An 18,703-nucleotide genomic window follows, 5' to 3' on the forward strand; every position below is an offset into this window, starting at 1 on the left:
TTTTTTTTTAGCCCAGAATGAAGAAACTCTGTCAGTTTATATTACAGCCATTTATTCAAACCAGACTACTTTAATTAATATACCCAACTTTACCTCACATGAAGTTTAAATGCAAAACCTCAAATTGCCCTAGAATGCCATTGCTGTGTGCAAACACAAATACCCTGTATTGGCACAAAACTTTCCATGTAAATTTGTACGTATTCATCTACGCTCAGCTGAGTTGCTGGACTTGAGAGCCATTATGACTGAATTTCACAAGACCACCAGGCTGCGAATGCAAATATTGAGCTTATAGGCATATTCATGGAGCACTTGTCTTCATCATGGCTGTCTGAAATGGTATTAAGAGAGGCTTTTCATAAATTTTGAATATGTTCAATTCCATAACAGTATCCAATCTAAGTTTGGTAGCAGTTTACTTCCAGATAGGTTTCAAATACTTCAGGTTTGGTAAAGCTAAAAAGAACCAAATATGGACTGGTGTTGTGGCTCAGTGGTAGAACCCTTGCCCCGCACATGTGAGGCACTGGATTTGATCCTCAGCACCATATAAAAATAAATGAATAAATAAAATAAAGGTATTGTGTCCAGATGCAACATAATAATAATAATAATAATAATAATAATAATAATAATAATAACAACAACAAAAAAGACCAAACATTCCCCTACCTCCACCCACTTGGAACTGCTTATGCCCTAAAGGGTAACTGAACCCTATGGATATGGTCAGAGTTAACAATCCTGCCTTTCTGATGTTGTTTTACTTACCCTCTATTTTCTAGAGGTTGTAGAAGTTATTTCACAAACTGCAGCTGTTCTTTCTTCTTTTCCTCCTTTTTTCAAATTACCGGAATGATGTACTTCCTTGTGCTAGGCAGAGCAATATGCGGAAAGGTTTGGAAAATTTAGTTTATTCTAAACTTAAAGTTCCAGGAGTCTGTGAGTGGGTATAAATTTGGTAAAACCTGTTTTCTTCTTACTATCAACTTGTTTTAGAATCATCTGGACTTGATTCTGAAGATCAAAATTCAGCTGCTGGACTTATTGCCAACCAGTACTTTACAGGATTGGGCGTATGTGGGATGTGTGTGCACGTGTGTGTATTCGTTGTACATGTTTTAAATAAAAAACAAACTATGCATTAAACTTCATGATTATTCAAGTCAAGTTTTAAGACTCCCAGTGCTGACTGTGGGTTTGCACTGGAAGGAACAGTGGAAAACTATCAGGAAATGGTCCAAGTGTTCCAAAACTTATTTTGGAATTCTTTTTTTTTAAGGCAGCAATCTATGCAGAGGGTTGTTTCTTTCTGTAATGTCTTGGTCAAAGCACCTAAGTTGTCCTAAGTTATATTTGCAAAGAGGATGAAAAAAAATCACAGGTTCTTTAATGAGGTATGTGTACAGTAGTTATTTAATAAAGTTTAATGAAATGTTTCTGCCTGCAAAGATTTCTGAAATTTTCTAAGAATAAAATATTATTGTATTCTCTTATGAACATGGCGCAAGTTTGCATTTTATTAACAAATATACTGTTATATTACTAACTGGTACAATCAATTCATTTTTTAAAAATTCAGTCATGGAAAATCCCTTTATATAATCACGTTATATAACATTAATGTTAATGTTTAATAACATTTTTATTATTTAGCCTCCACAATGTCCCCCATGATCCATGTAGTCTCCTCCCACATGGAACCAGGACTGGCTGAAGTGACCGGGAGTACAGTAACCCTATATGAGTCTCAAGATTGTAAAAGGTATTGCATTCTTACCCTGATCTTTTGGATTGGTCATTCTGGGGGAAACTACCACCAGAAGGGCACTAGATCAGCCAGCCCCTTGAAAGAGACCCAAATGGAGAGGAACTAAGGCACCCCATTACTTTCTGTCAGGGAGCCACCTTGGAAATAGATAATCAAGTCCCAGCCAGGCCTTCAGATAGTGGTCACCCCTGTCAAAACCTGACTGCAACTATAAGAGAGGCCTAAGCGAGAATAACCAGCATAATTCTCAGATTCCTGACTTATAACTTGGGTGCACAATGTCATTATTTTATGGGATCATGTTTTGGGATGATTTTTCACATAGCCACAGTGTCAGCTTTTCATTGGTGTGACCACAGACATAATATGAACACCTGAAAGAGGAAAGATTTATTTTGGCTCATAGTTTCAGAGGTTTCCATCCATGGTCAGATGGCTCTATTGCTTTAGGCCTGAAGTGAGGCTGAAAATCAGGGTAGAAGGGTGTAGCAGAAGAAAGTTGCTCATCTCATAGCAGCTGGGAAGCAGGGGGATGGGCAGGGCCAGGTACAAGGGCCTGCCCCCATGATATGTTACCTTCAACCAGCTCCCACCTCCTATACCTCCCGATAATGCCTTCTAATTATTACTCCATTGATGGGGTGAGAGCCCTCATGATCCAGTCACTTCCCCAAGTTCCCACCTCTGAACATTGCTATATAGGGGACAAAGCCTTGGATATCATGACTCTTTAGAGGAGACTTCATATCCAAATTATAACACATACAAATTAGATTAATATTTAAATATATTTGTCTTTAGCAGCTTCACAGGTTTAATTCTCACTTTTCAGTCTTCGATAGTCAATAGTGATTCTAAAATCAAGCACACGCTTAATCCTCCCACAAGCTTCTCTCCAAGTTTTCTTAGAAAATTTCCTATGTAACATGTGTTCAATTCCGGGGCCACTTAAGTTCCTTGTTGGCTTTGCTGCCATTTAGCATTGGAAGGCTACAAAGCAGGCCATTCCAGGCACAGCTTTTCTGGCCTTTAACTGCTTTGATGGATTTTTGATGGATTTGATGCTTCCTCTCTGAAGACACACCCCTTTTATAATCAATATCTACTGATACTCCTGGGTTTGGTGAACTACATCTAGTGAATGTATGAGCCAAGAAATTGGTGAACAAGGAATGATACATATGAACCAATAAATAAACTTTGGCACCTAACATGTGTTAGGTGCTATGTTAAGTGTTTTCACATGTTAAGCTCTGTTTCCACTTCTGTTATCCCTTTTGTATGCACAGATTTTTTTATACTACTTCACATGCATTTGAGCTTCCTAATTAGGCTGTGTATTTGGGGAGTGGAGGGAAGAAATCCAATAGAGGGTTTATTACCATTTACCATCTTTCTGACACGATGGTCTTGTTATGAGTATAATCAGCTTTTGGTTTGTGTAAAGAAAATCCAAGAACCACCCATTAACTGGGAGCTTCAACTTCCCCCAGAGACATAAAGTCCAGGCTCTCAAAGACCTTCATTCTTCTGAGGGAAAGGGCAATAACAAAAAAAAAAAAAAAAAAGGAGGAAAATTACTGCAAAGCAATAAGGTCTATGAAGAGATAGATGTAAAACAGAGTAATGTGACAGTTGTGGGACGGTTGCTTTAGCAGACAGCTGAGACCTGCAAAACAGGAGAAAGAAGAAAGAAAGAGTGTCAGAGGCAGAGAAGCAGCACAGTGTCAAGGTCACAAGGTGGGGAGGAGCGTGGCATAATTGGGGTAAAACAAAGGCTGGAAAAAGAGTGCAGATGGTGGAGCAAGATGAGGTCAGGCAGGTAGACCAGCTAACCAGGGAGGGGAGGCCTTTGTACCATGAAACAGGAAATTGTAATCTGTTCTCTAAGAACAATGAGAAGCCAATGAGGATTTGTAACCAGTGATTTGACTTATATTTTAAAAATAATCTTCTGGCTGCCCTGGAGTATGTGGGGTATGATATGGGAGCAAAAATAAAAGAAGGGAGTTGTTAGGAAACTTGGACAGTATTATAGGGAGGGGTGATAAGAAGGCGAGAAGCTGGTACGTGCAAGGAATGCCTGGAGGAGGACCCTGAGGATCTTGATGGATTGCATGTGGGGGAGCTTCCTGCCAAACCTCAGCTCTTTTGGCACCGTCACCTTGCTGGCCTGCACAGTACTGTTTATTAAATCATTTAAATCTTCATTTCCCTTTCTCTTATTATTTTGTAAAACAATAGAAATTGGAAAAAATGAAAATGTTGGTATTAATGATAAAAATCATGAGTCTCATAAATATGATTTCTTGACATAAGAATTATATCATTAGGCATGCTGAAAGCAACAGATTTTAGCCTCAATTGGTTTCTCAGTTAAACCCAAATCAGTTAACAGCATAGGGCTGGCAATGTGACTTGGGGTTAGAGCACTTGCCTAGCATGCACATGGCCCTGGGATCAGTCCTCAGCACCACACACACACACACACACACACACACACACACACACACACACAGTTAAACAAATAAACACAGTGTATTCATTGTTGAAGAATAGGAAAAAAAATTAAAGATCATGTGTCCAGGTAAAAATCAGGTGCAGCACACAACTCACAGAATCCCAGATTTCTGGGATAAGGTAGGAGGATCCACAAGTTCAAGACCAGTTTCCTCAGCAACTTAAGACTCTGTCACGAAATAAAAAATGAAAAGGGTGGGTAAGTAGCTCGGTGGTAAAGTATCCCTGGATTCAATGTCTAGTACCAAAAATAAACAAATAAATAAAATGGAAGTTATGTTTAAAAATTGCTAAACACTTTGATCTCGAAATTTTATTACACTTTAATCTACTTTCCAATGTTTGCACATTTTTTGATAGTATTAGTTTTTATATTTTCAAATGCATTTGGTCCCTTAGTAGATAACCACATTCTACTAAAGGGCCAAGTATATTCACATGTAACCCAAGAAACATTAATTCATGTATTTAAAAATGTTTATTGGGTTATTACTAAGTCCTGGGAACTCTCTATGTGCTTGGGTTATAAAAATGAACAAAGTAGGTGAAATACTGAATTTGATTTCTTAGGGCTTTGAGCACCGTGGTGGTTGTAAATAAAATAAAACAGGCAATTACAACAGAAAGTAAGAACAAGTGTGATGGGCAATGTTCAGGATGCCTCAGGAATACATAGGTAGAAAGAAGGCGTTGAGGTTGCATGGGAGAGAGAATCAGAAAGCACTCCCAGAGTGTGTAACACCCAGGCTGAGGCCCAAATTTGAGTTGTGTATTCACGGAGCTCATGCAGTTCTATATGAACTGGTCCCCTTGCTAAGGTGGGAACCCAGACATTAATTCATTCAGTGGCCACACCTCCTTGCAGCATCTTTTCTCTCTCCAATATGGCACATACAATAAATTTGGTAAAAAAAAAATTGTTTGTTTTTATAAACAGGCCTAAAAAAAACCACAATTGTAGTCTACATATGGAAGTGAAGAGAAAGTAAATGAGTATACAAGAAACAATTGTTAAGACCAACATGGAAGTAAACTGGTATAAGAATTTAAAGCCTTTGGCTAGAAAAATAGAAATCTCTGATACTGAAAAGTGGTATATTGGTTCTTACAGTAGCCCTGCTCTATAAGGCAATTCTCCACTGTGTATTCTATAAAGAAACAAGAAAAATCAGATTGTACAACTGATTTAGCATGTTCCAGAGTCAGTTGCACATACTTATTAATGGGGAAGGAGAAATAGTATGTATTTAAAAAAGGTGCATGTATGCTCAGTTGTGGTTCTGCTTTTGTATTGTAGGAAGATACGGGAAATATGGTGGAATATATAATTATGGGCATTCACGAAGGTCTCAGACTTAGCTGCTAACATGAAGGCCTATCCCCCTTGGATGGGTACAGTATTTTCTTTTAAAGAAAAAAAAAAACATCAAAATTTGGAATTTCTATGTTGGGTATTTTTACCACCTTCTGAGTAAACCTAACCCCTGTTGCCTTGCTGTTCATTCTTTCCAAATACCCCCTTTATGCACATGTCTAATATTATCAGAGTTAAGAAGTCAGAGGGACTGATATTCAAATATTTCAAATGTTAGGTATACAGTTGGTTTAGTTTGCCCAAGAAATAATGTACACATGTGGCAGGATCTGCTTTACAAATGACTCCCCTGAATTCCACTTAAAAACTACCCTTATTACTAGTGTATTAGCTAGAGAGTGCGGTGCTTATGGTAAGCACCCCACATGGCCCTTGTTTTTAAAGAGCTAGAACTAATCTGCCAAGTAAAGAAAGAGTGAATTCATTTACCAGAGTCATTAACAAATGTAGGGAAGTTGAGTTTTCTGATATTCTTGCTTATGCTCATGGCATTAATCTAAGTTTTAAGTTCATGGGTTAAATACTACAGAGATTGTTGTACTTTGTGTTTTCCATCCCTATAAAAGGTCTCACTTTTCTTTTTTAAAAATTTTTAAATTTGTTTTAATTAGTTACACATGACAGTACAATGATGTTGACATATCATACATTTGAATCAGATGGGGTATAATTTCTCATTTTTCTGAGTGTACAGGTTTCAGAATCACATTGGTCATGCAGTCTCGTATATACCCACAGCAATAATAATGTGTATTTTATTCTGCTGTCCTTCCTTTCCCCTCTTCCCTTCCCCTCCCCTCCCATTTCTTTACCCCTCTTTTCAACCCAACACCAACCTGTGACCTTTTAGAAAATGTGTGGCTTTAGTGATTTTTGTAAGCTCCTATGTCCATACAGTGACTGAATAAGATCCTGTATGAATCCTATATGAATAAGAGGCTGATTTTCAATCCACCAGAAAAAGGAATGGGAGAGTAATGTTACACTAAGGTCTTTGCTGAGGCTGAATAAAAATTATCACAATGAAAGAAACAGCAGGTTTAAAAAATATATATATAAATTTTCCCCATTTATCATTTTATTAATGACCTAGTAAATGCTTATAAAGCAACTTGAAGCTTATTTTACCTGTTAAAGCACCAGAGCTGGTATAAACCTGGCTAGCTAGCTACTAGAAGTACCAGAAGCCCTTGCTACAGCACTCTTAGCCCAATGATCATCTTAGTGACGTGCTGAGTGTTGACACAAAACAAAACAGCATACAGATAAGCACTATGTGTTTTCCTCGAAGCAATGTTTTGGTTGTTGTTATTGTTTATTTTAATTCCATTTAGGTTAATGGAGAAAAATGGCCCTGAAATAAAACACCCTTCTGACAGTACCAGGTTGTATCCTTGCTCTATCTGGGGGCACTACACATTCACAGACTGTAGTCTGTCTCTGATTCCAATTTCCTCTTCAATGCCCTTAGCCCAATCCCTTGGAAAACTGGTGCTTATCTGTGAAGTTTGCTAGTTGCTGTATAAGCAAGAGTCTATGTCTTCATTAAATTTCAATTAGATGACTTTTAATCTCTGCCCCCCTTTTTTATTGAGTGCTGTTTATAAAAATGAAAGAGCATGGTACAGTTTTGTGTCTACCAAAGCACCTCAGATGATTTTTCAAACATTTTTTGTTCAATAAAATACCAAAACATCTTGCCAAGTGCCCTTTTCTGCATGACTTCCAAATCCATGCAAATTTCAGGGAAAATTTAATCCGTATGTTTCTGATTCATTCACTCTTAACTCATTATATTGTTGTTTTTTTTTTTTTTTAAAAACACAATGTCATGTCCAAAATACTCTAGGGTCATTTATAAATATAAATATAAATGTAAATATAAATGTAAATGTAAATATAGACATATATACACACATGTGCACTCTTGTGTGTTTGTGTGTGTGTGTGTGTGTGTGTGTGTGTGTGTGTGTGTGTGTAAAATCTGGTTTTACCCAAATTTTTCCTCAGCTGGAGCATGGAAGTTGTGAATTTTCAAGTATTAAAGATTACCTGAACCCCCTCACTCCCATTTTAACTTCAAATTATGCTTGCAAGAGTTAAGTTCCTCTCAGAATATAGACTCTGGGAAATGACTGCACATTTCTGCCGGCAGCTGCCTTGCCAGAGCCAAGGCTGACTCAATCAGTGTGAGCCTGCAGAACAAAGCCAAGTTGGCCCCTTAATTGTCCTCAGCATTCTGGAGTGTCAGGCAAGTTTCCCTCCACTGAGTCACCATTTAAAAAATTTGCCTTCGTGGATGGGAACCTGCCATTTTGTAAAAGTGCGAGCTGAGGCTTGTCTGAACCCTTGGAACAATGGAGTATCACATTTTGTAACCATTACTTCTGAAACGGCTTGAAAAAGTCCTTTCTATAAATTGTGTTCTCCGCAGCTGCTGCAAAATTCAATATTGTTTGTTTACTTATTTAAACTTCATTTTGGGGTCAATCAAATCATATTATAAAGGATTTTAGGTTTTGTGCAAAAAAAAAAAAACATCGAGATACTGAACACATTAACAACGTAAATAACAAATACATGTTTATGCATTGGCTTCTAGTTCAAGCAATCTGGTTGGCATTTTCTCAAGGGAATTATTTAAATTTTAAATGGAACAACATCTCATTTAGATTTCTACAAATATGCTAGGGCACAGAAGTAATTTATATGTACATGAGACTCTTCACTTAAGCACCTGGGTACTTGACAATAATTAAAATACAAAGTAGACTTATTAACTTTTCCTTTTAACTTTCCACCTTTTTGCTTCTTCATGGAGAGTGAGAGAAAAATTTCTGGAATAGATTGTCAAACACCTAGGGGTCCCTTTTCCTACGCTCACATAATGCCTAATTGCAATTCCCTTCTGAATCTCTTTCTGTTGCCTCCTTCAAGAGTTATGCTATGATCTTTTATATACTCAGTTTCTGTTTTCAGAATATGATTTTGTTTTGTGTTTGTTTGGTGGTGTTAAGGGATAAAACCTAGGGCCTTGTGCAGGCAAGGCAGCTGCTCATCAAGAGTGCCTATTTTGAAATAAAAGCGCTGTCAAGCCTGGCTTGGTGGCACACGCTTGTCATCCCAGCCATTCCAGAGGCTGAGGCAGGAGGATCTCAAGTTTGAGGCCAGCCTAGGCAACTTAGTGAGACCCTGTCTCAAAATAAAATAAAAGGGCTAGGGATATAACTCAATGCTAAACCACTCCTGGGTTCAATCCCCAGTGTAGGGGGGAAAAAAAGTGCTATTGAAAATCTAATACCAAATTTTCTCCAACAAGCCAGTAGATACCATTGATACAGTCTTTTATATTTTATTGCTGTTAAAATAATATTCATCATATGCTGATTTAGTCTTTCACAGAGCTCTTCAAGAAGAGTTTTATTTTATTTTGAACCAAAACACAATGTTCCTGTTTGTTCTTTGAGACTTCTAAACAGTCAGCATCCCAGCACCTCCTCCTAAGTCTCCTTCCTCATTCTCAAGCTCATTGGCTTATTCCTAGCACTTTGAAGTCGATCTCATCTGAAATGCCTTTCTTCTCCTTCCTACCATTCTGTCTTCTCCTCCTAGTGAAAAATCCAGCTCACATTTTTTGAATCAATATTTATTTTTGCTCTGGGATCATGGAATTGAAATTATTCAAATTTATGTTTTCTTTCCCAACAATATTTCAAGTGGACACAATGTATATACTTATCAGCTCTTTTCTTTATCCTATTAATGTTCCTCTGCTATATAATACATAAGCTAAGTCCTTAGAATGTTGTCAACTCACTTAGAAGTAGAGGAAATGAGACACTGAGATTCAAGTATCCAAATTTGCAGTTATTGTTAATTCTGGCTTCGTTTTATGGTAGGGAGATATGAAAACTACTGTCTCATAGAATTTGGATATTCAGAAACAGGCACCATGCCAAATGATTTTTTTGACTCCATGTACTTTCCATTTACGGCTCTGTCCTGTTTTGTGATTTTTGTCTTTCAGAACACAATTTGTTGCTGAAGAAATTTGAAACAGTGAAATAAGTGTGTGCCTGTGTGGGTGTACACCAAATCTAAAGGAAATTCCATTAAAGCTATAAACTGAAAAAAATTATCCCAACTTTGTTATTTCCATGGCTCCCTGAAATAAAATCCATTCTGTTTGTTCTTAATATCTTTTTATGATTTAGTGATATCCTGTAGAGTACTTTATTTTAATTTCAAAAAGGCAGTGAATAGCAGATGTGGTAGAAGGCCCTGAGAAGGAGAAATGGGTTAGAGAGAACTAGTAAAACTAAAAAATATACTGTCAGACTTCCCAAGCAAAGTCAGCTCTAACAGAGGGATCTGGAAGCATCTGTTTCATTCAGAGACACTGACACTGGGGACAAAGGAATTTCACTTTTTTGTTTCTTATGGTTAATTCGACTTTCTTAAAGCAGCATTTTTATTTCATCAATTATTTAAAATTGTATTTGGAATGTAAAAAGAAAAACATTCGACAAATTAAATTTAAGAAAGAAAGATTTATGAATTGGGCAGCTCTCAGAACCAGGAGAGGTTTTCTAGAGCTCCACCCAGCTATGTGGGCAGGCAATACTTAGAGACAGAAAAAAAGGACATGAAATACAGAAACAACTTGATTGGCTACAGTTGGCATTGCCTTATTTGGGAATGGCATGAGGTGGCCTTTGCCTTAAATAGACATAGTCTCATCAGTCCTCAACCTGTGATTGGCTGAAACTGAGGTGCTGTGATTGGCTGAGCCTCTGCTACCTGTTACAACAAGATATTCTCTGTCAGGTTGCAGTTGTATCTATACTAAGTTAGAGTGCAGTTTGATAGAGAAGCAGCTGTAGGCCAAATTTAATTAAATTTAACAAGTGTTCTATCATCAAATCTTCAGATTCTCATTAAATCTATAGTTGCTCACAGTTCCTCAACTAAGAATCCAAAATCTAAAAAGGTGTGAAAAATGCTTTTATAACCCTTCAGTGGCAGAATATTACCTGATCTAAATTAATTTAATGACAAAACTAAATTGATATCAAATTGTTTTACAGTTTTTATTTATCCCCCCTGTGGATATTTGTATGTTTTGGTGTTCACAGAATGTTTCTGAATACAGAGTAAAGCTCCAGACCTTTGGAGCATGTAATATAATATACGAAAACTGTTATCTATATAAAATTCATTTTTTTCTGAAATTATAATAATATCTGGCCCTAAATATTTAGTATTAGTAATTGTGGGTCTGAACTCATTTTCTCCTCTGTTTTTATCAGGAAGAAATTCTAAATTATGTACTCTCTTGCAAATGTTTCTTTAATACCTTGAATTAAAGGTGTTAATTTATGAATGTCTCTACTATAAAGGAAACAATGAAATTAGGTTTTAGCAAAGAAGAACTCTGGATACAAATCACACAAAAGGACTGCAAATACTTTAAAACATGATGACAAATTGTGACAAATTGTGTACATTTTATTCCTTAACTGCCATATGGGTACTGTGCATGAATATATATAGAAAAAAAAATGTATATACACACATATGTACCTGTAAGGTACACACAGGTATATACGTCATAAAATTTAACAGCAACTTTGGAAAACAGAGTTAGCGTCGTTAAATGTGTGTGTTATCATGTCTACTCTCACAACAGATCATAATAGTATCTTAAAAAGGACATTTATTGTTGTAGATGTAAATGTATGTGTGTATGTACACACACACACACACACACACACAATTAGTACTTTTCAATATTTTATCCAGTGAATGGTTAGAATAAAATTAGTGTTGGGTCCCAAGGCACTTAGGAGGTATCAGCTTCCTAAGAGGATGGGTTTAGGGTTATCACTATTTAACAGAACAATTCAAATGGAATCTGAGCTTATATAAATTGCTCTGTATGTGTTAGAAGCAGAGCAAGAAAGGCAAATGCCCTTTACAGTTCTCTGGGCTCTAACTCATGGGGAGTTCTACCTGCCCTCTTCAGGGAAAAAGGGTGGTTTATTGCTGTTACAAATAGGACAAGGCATAGGATTTTGACTGTCAATCATCATTTCTTGAGGGCCTACCTGTCAAAATCTGAAGCAGACAATGGGAGCTGTTACAAAGTTATCGGGGGGCAGAAGTTTTTCTTTGTAAGAACTTGCAATATAAGCAGAGAACAGCACACCACATTTTGAAGGAATTGTCTAAAGTATATTAACAAAAGAGCATCAATATTGTTATTAATATGCATTATGAATGTCAAGTTTAATAACATATCCAGATGAAAAATATGCCCTGGGCTTGTAAAAGATACTCTGTTTGATTTTACCAGATTCATGCTTTTATGTAAGTATTCAAGCTGTGTTCTCTAGGGAAGTTAGAATGGTGTTGGGATGGGAAAAGAATGACAGAACACAGGCAAATTCCTATCCAAGGTCAATGGTAGTCAAAAGACAAGGAATGAACAATGGTAAGGGAACGATTGGTTCTGAAGCCTTGGGGTACATAGAGCTCCAATCCTGCATCCTGACAGTTTTGGAAATCATTTATCTAACTATACAATGAACATTACTTTAGAACATGGAAATCCTTCTGTTTCCTAACAGAAAGCCAGAGGTTTTGTTGTTGTTGTTTTGGATTTTTTTTTTTTTTTTTTTTTTTTTTTTTTTGCCACAATGTGAAAGGAAACAGTGATTCCTTTCTCCAGAAGTATGTGTCCCTTGCAAGTGAAAGTACCAGGCTTTCTCATGAATGGCAGCAGCAGCCTTTGGGGACAATCTCAAGACCTCCTAACTGAAAAACCCATGTTTCCAGTTTAAATATGAGGCAGTCATTGCTCATGCAGCCAGGGACAATTCCACGTCACTGCCTATTTGTGGCACTGTTTAAAAACAATCCACTCATCCTTCAAATTTGACCAAACTACAAATGGTATGAGAACTCAGTCGTCTAATAAGGATGTTCATTTTGGCACTCAGCGGCTTACGCATGGCTCACAGATGGCTTCTGTCTCATTTTGTGTAATCCAATCATCCTGCACTACTGCGTCTCACACTTAGTCTCCAGGAGTAATTGAAAAGCTCACAGTGACAATTGTCTCTTCTTCCAGATGTCATCAGTATAAGGAGCCCGGCTCTCATCACCTCCTTGATGTAGGTTGTGCGCATGGCTCTCCGCGTCAGGGTTGCTCCAAGCAAGGTAAAGAGACATTACTTCTTTGCATTGCTTTTCCTGCTGCCTAGCCCTTGTGTAAATGAGTATGTTCTATAAATGGCCTCTCTGTCAGTAGGCAACTTGTTTCGCTTTTGGCTGGGTACCATGCAGAAAACATTCTGCTGTACTGCTTGCATCTTGTGGTAATGGTGGCAATACAGAGGCGCCTGTGCCCAAGAAAGGATTCTAAAACATTTAAACAGTAGCTGTTTAAAAGCATCATTTTACACAGAAGCAATCTCTCTAGTGTTAACACCTGTACTTCCACTACCATGTTCCAAATTCTTGACAGTTTGTCCTCAATCTTTTTTTTCCTTTTCTATTTTTTTTTTTTTTTTGCAGGGGGTAGCTTTTATTTTTGTAGCTTCTAAAGGATGTGCAAGATTTTAAAGGCAAAGCATTAAAACATTTTAAGCTGTAGGGTTGTTAGTTTCTTTTCCCCCTGGAGCTAGTGTTAATAGTTTTTATTTCAGTATAAAAATACCCCTTTAAAAAAATCAAAGAACCTGAAACAAGGAAATATGCATAGCTTCAAAGCAGCTGTGTAAATTCACATAGACTTCAGGCCTATAAAGGAGCAGGCTTAAGGGAATGACACTGGAAAATCAGATTTTTACTTAAAAATTAATTTATGATTACAAGTGAGTGCTACATTCATTTTAGTAAAATATCAACACCATGTGTATTTCCTTGAGCTTTTTCTGCTCAATGCCATCATCACCACATACATCATCAGTGAGAAATGTTGAATATGGCAACAGCTAAGAAAAATTTTCTAGGTCAGTGAAAACACTATTTCAAGGAAAACATTTTCTAAGAAACTTGTTTTTTAAAAGGATTTAAAAACTGTACATAATTTATACATAATTTTGTGATGCAACTAGCAATAATAACTTGCTGAAGAGATAAAAAATTAAAAGATAATATCCTGTGTCTTAAGTAGCTTACCCAAAGAACAGGGACTCTATATTTAGTCTCGGTTTACACACACACACACACACATACACACACACACACAAATACATACATATTCCTTGCAGGAGAAATATGTGCATGGTTGGTGCAGATCTTGACAGTTTTAAAATCCCAGAGCATGTGCAGTAGAGGTGAGTTGGTGACAGTCTGAATTCTCATGGCACATCCTGTGGGTTATGAGTTAACTTTTCTTCAATCTTTGCTTATTGTCAGTATTATCAGCACAGGAATTACTTATATGCTCCTAAATTAATATTAATAGCAAAAGTGACCTTCATCTGAAGATAATTCCAAGGTTCCACAAACATATTGAATGCACACAATGTGCCAGGCATTGGGCTAATTAAATCCCCCATCTCTATGCTTGAAATGAGAGAAAAGCTGACACAAGGGAAAGAATTGTGGCCAAAGGCCATTTAATTAATTTGCTGTCTGGGAAAATTGCACAAAAAAACTGGGAAGCAAGCCCAGGTATGAGGACTGGTAATTTGTTGTTCAGAATACAGTGTTTTGATGTTCAAAATGCACTTTTCCTACCTACATTAAAATAATGTAAACTTTCCTCTGTGAAATGAATATATATATAAAGATCTCAGAGACACAACCCAGTTTGGAATTTCCTTGGACTGGAGACTTTTGTCCTTGGAAGAGGCCCTTTCCGAGGGAGCTGCTCAATGGAGGCTGGATCCTGAGCTATGGTCCAACAGGAGAGAGGGACACATCTCATGGTTTCTCTAGGAATTGTTGTAAGAACTTAAAGGAAGGCTTTCGATAGAAAGAAGTGGAAGGGAAAGAATTCTCTGTTGATATAGTACTGAATACGGGGAATTTTACATATGTTCTGAACACAAAACCCCTATGAGGGGCTGGGGCTGTAGCTCAGTGGTAGAGTGCTTGCCTAGCATGTGTGAGGCACTGGGTTTGATTTTCAGCAACACATAAAAATAAATAAATAAAAATAAATGTATTGTGTCCATCTATAACTAAAACAAAACAAAACAAAACAACAATAACAACAACAAAAAACTATGAAAACTAACTTATGTTTTACAGATAAATAGAAGAAACACTCAGAAAGTAACTGGCTGATGTCACGTACTTGCTGGGGAGGAACTAGGAGAGTAACTCCAGCATATCTGACTCTAGAGTCCACATTTTTTCATTGATAGACTATGGTTCCCATTGGACTAGGCTTTCATTATGTTTTCCTTCCTTCCTTCATTATTATTCAAAATGTAGTTATTGAATATCTACCAACGGTTAAACAGTTTGGGTGATGAGGAATCAAACATGACTAGCTTCACATCTCAGAGAGGCTGAAGATATAAGGACCTCCATAAATAAGTGTGTTACTACACAAATGTGGTCAGATCTGTAAGACATACACATAATACAATGGAGGGAAAGATGGAAAGATGGGAGGAATGAGAAGAGGAAAGAAGGAAGGAGGGAAGGAATAAAGGGAGGATGGACAGAGAAAGGGAGGGGGAGGAAAGAAGGAGGGAGGGAGAAAGAGAAAGACATAAAGGAAAAAAGTGACAGATTGACTCTGTCCTGGAGTCAGGGTGCAGTGGGAAGATGGCCTATGAGCTAGATTTTGAGAACATACAGCTATTTGCTCTAAGAGTAAGATTTGGGAGCATTCTGCTTCGCAAAATCACATAAGAGCCTTCAGTTTCCATAGGATAAGTGGAGAAGGCTATTTATTATAAAAGGAACAGGCTCAGATTTCACAAGAGAATTCCCCTAAACTTTCAAAGTTCATATTCTTCCAATGCTTCTTAAATTGTTTCTGAGTATAGAAAAAGAAGAAAAACATGAAGCTGTTTTAATGAAACAGAAATTAAAGATAACACAAAAAAAGATGGGCCAGGTGTGTTGGTGCACTCCTGTAGTCCCAGCGGCTCTGGAGGCTAAGGCAGGAGTATTCCTAAGCAACTCAGTGAGAACCTGTCTCTAAATAAAATACAAAACAGGGATGGGGATGTGGCTCATTGATTGAGTTGAGTGCCCCTGAGTTCCATCCCCAGTGCCCCCATCCCCCAAAAGGTTGATCTCATTTATGATTATAAAGGTAAAAATCCAAATAACATATAAGCAAAGCAAACAGAATCTAAGATGACATCATATAAATAAAGTATCATGGCCAAGTTATATTTATTCTAAAAATGTAAGAATGGTTCAGTATTAGGTAAGCTACTAGCATAATTAATCAAATTTGTAAATTTAAGTAGAAAATCATATGGTCATCTTCATAGATGCTAAAATGGTCTTTGAGTAAAATTGACAGCCATTCCTAATTAAAACACTAAACAAAATAGAAACTGATGATTGCTTCTTTTTCCTTATTTTAAATTTATTTATTTATTCTAATTTGTTATACATAACAGCAGAATGCATTTCAATTCATAGCACACATACAGAACACAATTTTTCATGTCTCTGGTTGTACACAAAGTAGAGTCACTCCATTAGTGTCTTCATATATGTACTTAGAGTAATGATGTCCATCTCATTCCACCATCTTTCCTATCCACATGCCTCCTCTCTTTCCTCCCTCCCCTTTGTCCTATATAAACTTTCTCCATTCCTCCCATCTGCCCCACAACCTCCATTTTTTATCAGCATCCACATATTAGAAAACATTCAGCCTTCGGTTTTTTGGGGATTGGCTTACATCACTTACTATGATAGTCTCCAGGTCCATCCATTTACCTGCAAATGCCATGATTTTATTCTCTTTTAATGCTGAATAATATTCCATTGTGCATATATACCACAGTTTCTCTACCCATTCATCTACTGAAGGGCGTCTAGGTTGCTTCCACAGTTTAGCTATTGTGAATTGATCCGCTATAAACATTCTTCTTTAGTATTAAAGAATATCAATAACTACACATGCATGCACGCACTCACCTCACATCACATCACATCACAGTCCTAAAGAGGGTGTGTTACTCAGTGGAAAAAAAACAGGGACATCTTTAAAAAGGCAAAGAACCAGACAAGGATATACATTAAATTCACTATCATTTAAAAATATACTGGAAGTTCTAGTCAATCCAATTAGACCACAATAAATGAAAGAGCTATAAGAATTAGAACAGAAGTGAAACTGTCTATTTATATATACTATTGTATTTATATATAAGATCAAGCAAAATAAGCCAATTCCCTAAAATCAAAAGTCAAATGTTCTTTCTGATACTATCTGGGTGTTAACACATAACAAATGGGGGTGAGGGAAGAACAGAAGTTTAGTAGATTAGACAAAGGGGAATGGATAGAAGGGAGGGAGAATAGGAATAAGAAAGTGGAATGAGTCTGTCTTAACTTTCCTATGTACATATATAAATACACCACAGTGAATTTTCACATCATGTACACAAGATTGGGATCCTAATTAGAATAAGATGTACTCCATATTTGTATAAATATGTCAAAATGTACTCTACTGTCATAGATAACTAAAAAGAACAAATAAAAAATTCTGATGATTGGCTGGGTGCTGTGGCACACATCTGTAAACCCAGTGACTTGGGAGGCTGAGGCAGAAGTATCACAAGTTTGAGGCTAGCCTTAGCAACTTAGCAAGATCTTTAGTAACTTAGGGAGACCTTGTCTCAAAATAAAATATAAAAAATAAAAAGAGCTAGGAGTGTGGCTCAGTGGTAAAGCACCCCTGGGTTCAATACCCAGACCCAGCCCCTGAATCATGAGGTGTATATCTTATTCTTTTAAAATTTTGGGGTTTTTTTATAATGTGATCCGATCTGAGTATGGTGATATATGCATATCTATTTGCATGCATGATTTATAAGTTAATTAGTACATATTTATTGGGGTGTATGCTCAAAAAATTACTACTGTGAAAATGCATTTAAAATTTTTGTAAAATACATATTGAGTTTCAAAAAATGAAGTCTTGTGATTTGACAGCAGCTAAATTTGGTATAATATAATATAAATCTTAAATAAAGATAACTAGGGAGAAAAATGAAAATACTAACACAAACAATAACACATTTCAATATGTTAATAAGATATTAAAGTAAAATACAAAAATCAGTTGCCTTTATATACACAAATAGTAGCTAGTTAGATAATGTTATGAAAGATGAAACTTAGTAGCAAGAATTTATTTAATAATAAATTTGACAGATAGTATGTGAAAGCTATGTGAGAAAAGATTAAAGTATGCCTGAATGATACAAAAGTAGACTTAAATAAAGTTGGAGATTTTCTTGGTTTTTAGATAGCATCAGTAAACATTATAAAGTTTATTCCTATCACTTATTCCCATCTTGGTAGTAAATTTAGCATAATCACAAAAAAAAAACCCGGAATTGTTTTATGAAGTTATTGTGTCATATTTGGAAGTTTATATATACATATAAGAACCCTAAAAGAAAGAGATAAGAGGGGACTAGCATTATCAAATATTTTAAAAATAACTTTGTTGAGGAATAAATTTTAAAAACTGAACAAATTTAATGTGTGCAATTTGATGAATTTGGACAGATGCAAACTCCTGTGAAACCATCATCATCATCAAGGTGTTAGACATATTCATCACCCCCCCAAAGTGTCCTTGTGCCTCTGTGTCAGTTTTTGCATGTGTAGTAAGAATACCTAACATGAGCTTAAACTTGTTAATGTATGCCTTGTCAGATATTAAAACATACTATAAACCAGGTGCCGTGGCACAAGCCTGTAATCCCAGCAGCTCAGGAAGATGAGGCAGGAGGATCATGTGTTCAAAGCCAGCCTTAGCAACTTAGCAAGGCCCTAAGCGACTCAACAAGACCCTGTCTCTAAATAAA

The 18,703-nt window shown here is 36.6% G+C and overlaps 1 protein-coding gene across 1 annotated transcript in view; it reads left to right on the forward strand.

Moving 5' to 3' along the window:
- Nucleotides 1–890: 890 nt before the first annotated feature.
- Nucleotides 891–18,703, forward strand: part of Tmem244 (transmembrane protein 244) — a 40,431-nt gene continuing 22,618 nt past the window's right edge. Inside the window, exons 1-3 of the mRNA XM_077801476.1 lie at nucleotides 891–945; nucleotides 1,660–1,768; nucleotides 12,802–12,890. Of these exons, the coding sequence (XP_077657602.1) occupies nucleotides 891–945; nucleotides 1,660–1,768; nucleotides 12,802–12,890 (253 nt within the window). The remainder of the gene's footprint in view (nucleotides 946–1,659; nucleotides 1,769–12,801; nucleotides 12,891–18,703) is intronic.

The sequence above is a fragment of the Urocitellus parryii genome, chromosome 8 (genome assembly GCF_045843805.1).
Source record: "Urocitellus parryii isolate mUroPar1 chromosome 8, mUroPar1.hap1, whole genome shotgun sequence".
Lineage (NCBI taxonomy): Eukaryota > Metazoa > Chordata > Mammalia > Rodentia > Sciuridae > Urocitellus > Urocitellus parryii.